This window comes from Hyperolius riggenbachi, chromosome 1 (genome assembly GCF_040937935.1).
Source record: "Hyperolius riggenbachi isolate aHypRig1 chromosome 1, aHypRig1.pri, whole genome shotgun sequence".
NCBI lineage: Eukaryota > Metazoa > Chordata > Amphibia > Anura > Hyperoliidae > Hyperolius > Hyperolius riggenbachi.
In genome coordinates this window covers 135,101,351-135,108,302 of record NC_090646.1, presented here as the reverse complement: position 1 = coordinate 135,108,302, position 6,952 = coordinate 135,101,351, and the positions used below count along the sequence as shown (strand labels likewise).

Here is a 6,952-nt window from a genome sequence, read left to right as displayed (position 1 = left end):
AGCAGCCAACTTGACTGGAATGCCAGCCACTATGGAGGTGACACCAGAAGACTTGGTGACAGAAATTAGGGACACAGGAACTTCTAGGGGCTGGAAGAAGCCCCCATGTAAGTAAAGATGCAATTCTTTACTACGCCTCATGTATACTTTAAGCCCCATAAACATGCTACATTAAATTTGGCTGAGACAACCTATAGCAACCACCTCTGCCGAGAGTCCAGCATGTGTACAGCAACCCCAACCATATTTGACCGCTCAGTCATCAACGCGCCTGGCTCAAAGAGCATTGTTTTCCCAACTCACCTAGATCTCGCATCACACCTGCAGCTTTCCTTCGGCCCTCCGACCCCCACATAGGAACAGAACACATTATTAGTCTACAGGCTTGCGACACATCTGTATGTGTACCTGTGTCGGCCCTGCAATTTCCCCAAGGGATCGGATCCCAATCTCCGTCAGGCCACATGCCTCGTATGTCTCTACGAGGCATAGACTTCTGCCTTGACTTGCTTCCAGACTAGCTCCCAGTTGTCCTCTAGCACCATTAGGGATAGTCAATGAGATGCAAATAATTCTGAGTTGATGAGGATTATGAAAATGTATGTTGGTTGAAAATGGACAAATTGAACTCCCCCCTCAGTGGGATCTGATTGGCTCATTTTTAAGCTGCATGAATTGGCACAATCCTGCATCAACTCAGATCAATTATTTGCCTCTCATGGACCATCCCTAGTAATGTGATACTGGTGAAGAGATTAGTGGGCGTAGGACGTTAATGTCAGTTTCTTACTTACCGTATATTCCGGCGTATAAGACGACTGGGCGTATAAGATGACCCCCCAACTTTTCCAGTTAAAATATAGAGTTTGGGATATACTTGCCATATAAGACTACCCCTCTTCCAACGCACACAAAATTAAAATAAAAATTAAAAAATCCTGTACTGGTGCTGTGTATGAACAGATACTGGGGCTGTACTGTATGTGTTACCCAGTATATAACAGTATATAGTCAATTGACTTGTTGCATTGGTCAACTCTCCTTAAGTAGACTGGTCAGCTCTCCTTGTCTACCTGTTTATCGGTATGGAAGAATAGATTGCGCTCAGCAGGGAGATCTGAGAGGCGGTAACAGGATAGGGTGTAACACCCAGCATCAATGAGACCCGGCGTATAAGACGACCCCCAACTTTTCAGAAGATTTTCAAGGGTTAAAAAGTAGTCTTATACGCAGGAATATACATTCTTACATTCTTTGAGGGTACTGTCATGTCAGGTTTAAGAACTTTTAACACACCAATTCACACATTTATACCATTATTTTATGACCACAAAACATATCAATTGGTAGTTTAGAGCAGGACTTCCCAACCCTATTCTCAAAGCCCACCAACAATGCATGTTTTGCAGAAAGCCACAAACATTCACAAGTGGGGTAATTAGTGTCTCAGCAGTGATGATTATCTACCTCTGACGATTTCCACAAAGCATGCAGTGGTGGTCCTTGAGGGCAGGATTGGGGAACACTACTGTCTAGGGAAGTCACTTTCAGAATGTTTTGTGATAGAACTGTGTGCAAAAGTACAAGATATGAACAGGATATGAACGTGAAGCACTTGCTTGGATGTAGAAACTGGATATAAATATTGCTTATAATGTTAATAAACAAATTGCACACAAACTAGATCCAACTGTTTTCATTTATTGTACACAGCTTTTTTTTCTTCATTATTACAACTTCCAAAATGTTCATATTACATGTATAAAAATAGCAGTTAGCTACACTTACTGTATACACTCTAGTATAAGTCTAGACACTTAGGTCTGACTCACTAAACCAAAGTATAGGGGTCGACATGAGTCATGGGCAAAACTGAGCACACTGAGTAATGTGTACACTATTAGTGGCATTCCCATTTGCAGCAATTGACACGTTCTTGATAAAGGGAATGCCAAAAAAGCACAGGTCTGAAAGTCTTGGCCACAAAAATTAACAAGGAAAGGGGCGGGGGGGAATACTGGGCTGTAGGAAGGGTAGTGGATAATTGCTGCACTTGGGGGTCTGGAGGAGTTATTGGCTGCATTATAGAGAAACCGTGACCAGGGATTGAATTTCAGTAGCTGATATCCTCTTTCCCATGAGAAATCTTTTCCTTTTCTCAAACGGATCCTCAGCGGGCTCTATATGGCTGATATTGTGGTGAAACCCCTCCCACAGTGTGATGTCAGGACCCACTGTGGGAGCCTTGTTACATTGGCTATCATTCATAAAAGTGGGGTCGGTAATGCAAATCAGTGCGAGAAAACACAGCTGCCGGTATTTTACACTTACAATACAATAACATTTCTGTAGAGCTTTTCTCCCACTTCTGTGTGGTCATTCATAAAAAAGTATCCATGTGCGGTAGCAGTGCGGAGATTCCCCGAACTAGGCTGGCGGTAGGCAGGCGGTAGGCTTGCGGAAACACAGGAAGCTGCCGAGTTGATACATTTCTCCGTGTTCCGCTCTACTGCAGCTGCCTGGGAGGTCTGTGTCTCCATTAACTTAACATTGTTATCGTCACATCCAAGGGAGCGGTATTTCCCGTCCTCATACCGCTTGCGTAAATCTTTATGATTTAACATTTTGTTACATTTGTTACGATAGTCACCGAACAAGGCGGTGATTTATCATTTTGCTCGGTAATGTCAGCTTTTCATGCGGAAAGAGCCTTTATGAAGGAAGATCTTGCTATGTGTTCGGTAAAGTCAGCTGTTTTCAGCATTTCCGCATGCGGAAATGCTTTATGAATGATAGCCGTTGTAGGAAATAATAGCTGTTTCCAACTGCTAAAAAAGCAAGCAGCATCTCCTTCCACTGACATCACATTGCCAGCAGTAAAAATGTCGCCATGTGATAAATGTCAGAATGTAAATCAGGGAGAGGAAAGATTTTACAATGGGCAAATACTGACTAAATCATTTATACATAATTATTGTAAAAATTAAGCACTTTTGTTCGTTACATTATTTTCCCTGGAGTTCCTATTTAAGGGAAAGGAGGGCTTAATGGCTGCAATACATTATGCAGTGCAGTCATTACCCCTCCTGGGCCCCAAGTGCAGGTGTTGATTCTTCCTAATCCACAAGTGCAGCCATTAATTTTGCTGTATAGACATACTTGAGTCAATAAAAAATCCCAGCTTAAGGGCCCTTTTCCACTACAGCGTTTGCAATTGCTGATTTTTTTTTATTTCCCTGGCTACATTTGTGCCTCATGTGTACAAGGCTATTTACACACGGAGGATCTGTCACCGCAACATGCGCGCGCCATGTGTTTCCAGCAACAGTTGTAGCCCGTGTGTATGGGCCTTAAGGCTTTTCATCACCTGCTCTCCAGACAGAAAGCAGAGAAATATCTCCAAAAATAACAGCAACAAAAAAACATATTGTACAGAGTGGGGAGAAAATTAGAAACCTTGACTAGTTTTTTGCTTAGTTTCCTCTCCCGGTGACCAACTGGGTTGATATTAAAGGTGCAAAGCTTCATGGAGGTCCAAAAGATGGCAAATATGGGTAAATCCTTCCACTGGGGGCACAGACAACAGGCAAAAATCCAGACGTTTCTAACCCCCTTCCCACACTATAAATTTAAAATGAAAGAAAACATTTCCTAGACTTGAGCTTTTGAATACAAATTTTGCCTTTACTAATCAGACATTCGCAGAATAAGTTATCTCACACGGTATTCCCCATTCGTCTCCTAAGTTCAAAACATAGCATAACTAAAAATGTCTATTTATAAAATATGCTGTCCAGTGTACATAATGTGACAGATAACAGGGAATGACATTACAAATGACAAAAAAAAAATAACAGAAACCATGGGCTTTCCAGAAATTACACCTCACATCACACCTTAGTATCTGAGCTAGTGGACAGGGTCACGTGGCCAAGGCTCCCTCCTTCAAAGCCAGGAGGAGGAAGCATCAGAGTGTCTCTTGAAGTGAACCATACGTGAGTGAACTCTCCATGATTCCGTCCACTAGCTGAGGTACTGAAGTGTGGTGTGAGGTGTACTTCAGGTTTCTGAATTAGAAAACCCAGATTTAAACACCAACACTAGCTAGGAGTAGTCAAGTCTCTAATGTGCTCATATGTCCAACTCCACCCTGCTTCATACATGTGTCAGAGGTTTCATAGACAGCTTTCAGCATGGTAAGGAGTGCTGGGCATAACTACATCTGTAGGATTATCTACTCTGAAGCAGATGCATTAGATAAAGCCTAATTTCGTAAACTATATACAAGCTCAGGAACAAGACAACCTTATTACTCTGCAGTCTGATATATGGTACACATCTGCATTTTCAGTGAGTGGTATGGAGGCTGCCCTATTTATTTTACAAAATGCACATTGCCTGGCTGTCCCGCTGATTATCTGTCTCAAATACTTTCAACCATTGACCCAGACAGAGTATGCAATATGTAGGTCAGTGTTCTGCCTTAAGGTAGACCACACTACGCATGCTTGTTTCAGCTGTGTAATTCCGACTCTACTGAAGCAGAAACGACCAGCAGGGCAGCCAGGGGACTGGCATTGTTTAAAAGGATATAACTATGGCAACAACCATATACCACGCACTACTAGGTCAATTTAAACGGAGGAAAAAGAAACCAGGAGTGTTGCCATCTCAAGAAAACTCCCCAATTGTTATTCTGTTTATAACGTCTTATTTCATATATACAGAAATGTATAGAACATTATCGTCAAGATTTTATATGAGCATAGCAGGGCAGCTGAAATCTGGACAATGCATGAAATATTGTTAGGTTTAAGTCCAACTCCAGACACAAGAATTCTACTCTAGTCTGGTATGTATTCAGAGGCAGGGCTTGTTTTAGCGGTTTATAAGCTCTTTGATTAGCTGGTGTCAAATAATTCCCAATTCAAGCAGGTCAGGACTCCCTTTATTGGCCACTTGCTTCTCCACAGATTTCTATGATTGTAAAGCATTTTTTCAAGAGAGTTCTGTCTGTGCTCCACAACCTAAATAACAAGTCAACCTGCAGCAGTCACTCCCACAGAAGCAGCCATTAGCCATTTTAAATATTTTAGCTCACGTCACATAACCATATTTTGAAATCAGAATTTTGAGCTGCAGAAGCTTCATTTTGACATAGAAAAGTAAATATATTGGCACTCTTCTTTCCAAACTAATACAAACTATCTTTAGAACCGTGTCTACAACTGGTCTCCAACAAATGATGTACACTGAAACATCAACTGAAAATGACATATATAGTTTTTTGAATGTACAACTTTTATCTCAGTAATGCGCACTGTAATCCTTCCTTAGCAGGAAAGCTGGAGTGTATAGCTTACATGTTCTGCATACAATACTGTACTGTGTAAAAGCACAGGGAGCAGAGCAAGATGCCTAGGAATTCCTCAAATCTGTTTACCTAATAGCTGGACTGGGCATATGCAACAGTACTGAAGAATAGATGACTATGGAGTTCATGTAGGAACCAACTACATTTAGTAGCAATCACAACGGTTTCTTGTTCTCTAGACAAAAACATATCCTTGTGTGTAAATAACCCATAAAGTGGCAGTTGTTTGTTCTTTAGTGCATGCGGATTTACTAATGAGATTGTGCAATGCTGGAGAAATATTCCAAGATGTCTAGGATGGTGAATTCCATAGTGATCCCAGCTCCAGTGTAACACTTCTCAATCAGACCCTCAAAGTGCTTGTACTGACGGATGAATTCGTCTTGCATGGTGTGCCATACCACCTGGGGAAGAAGAGTAAACAAAGCAAATGTCCAGTATTAGTAACAACGGTATTACAAAACAAGTGACTATTATTAAAGAGAGTTTGAAGCTTAAAAAATTACCTGTGTTTAATAGGCAGACCTCTTCAGCATTAATGGCATAGATGAAACGCCGCATTCCCACGGGAAAACAAGGCCTTACTCACCCCAGAACCCAGGGGCAAATTTCGGGGCTCCTTCCTGGAAGAGGCAGAGCTTTGTTCAGTAGCTCTTCCTCTCCTCACATCAATTCCCGCTGATCACCGCCTCCTCACGCCCCTCTCAGTCTTCTTTCACGGAGAGGGGCGGGAGGAGGCGGAGATCCACAGAGATTGATGCAACTAGAGGCAGAGCTACTGCACAAAGCTCTGCCTCCATCGGGCAGCAAAATCCACGACCTGGAAAGTTGTAGATTTGTGCCCTGGGATTTTGGGGTGATTAAGGCCTTGTTCTGCCATGGGAATGCGGCGTGTCAGAGGACTGCCTATTAAAAACAGGACATTTTTTAGGCTTCAGGATCTCTTTAATCGTGAAGTGTCATGCCACTCCACACTTCAGTACTAACAGGCTGCATTATTTCTTACTTCTGTATTATCACAGTAAGGCCTGGAACCCACTGGAGCATTTTTTTGAGAGGTCTCAAACCCAATAGCAGCCTTTACTAAGCACTAGTGATTTGAAAAAGCTCTTGCTAATGCAATGCTATGGGGGATTTTTATACAATCTCATCATTCCAGTGGGATCACACCCAAAGCATTACATTAGCAAGAGCTTTTCAAATCACAACTGATTAGTAACAGCTTAGTAACATATTGCTAGTGGGTTCCAGGCCTAAGAGGATGAGGATGATTATTCCCAGTTCTGCTCATCGTCAGCCTGCTTTCATCTTGTCTATTACATAACCATTTTGGATAAAGTTGAGTAAGGGCCCTTTTTTTCACTGGGAAGCGCAATCGCAACCACAATTGCACTGAAATGCGATTGCGCAGCCCACAATTGTGCTGTAAGCTCCTGGGAACGGACAGCGATCCCAGTGAGAATCGCGTAGCCCAATGATTGCGATTCAGGAAAAAACGTCATGCACAAGTGGAAAATGAACAACACGATTTACATGTTATCTTCGTGCTCATTGCGATCAGCAAAATGGCTGCGATCC

The 6,952-nt window shown here is 42.2% G+C and overlaps 1 protein-coding gene across 7 annotated transcripts in view; it reads right to left on the bottom strand.

Moving 5' to 3' along the window:
* Positions 1-1,681: 1,681 nt before the first annotated feature.
* EXOC1 (exocyst complex component 1) overlaps positions 1,682-6,952 on the bottom strand; it is an 81,804-nt gene continuing 76,533 nt past the window's right edge. For all 7 annotated transcript variants that reach the window (XM_068278583.1, XM_068278585.1, XM_068278586.1 and 4 more), the window contains one exon: positions 1,682-5,778. In XM_068278583.1, the coding sequence (XP_068134684.1) occupies positions 5,626-5,778 (153 nt within the window). In that variant the 3' untranslated portion in view covers positions 1,682-5,625. The remainder of the gene's footprint in view (positions 5,779-6,952) is intronic.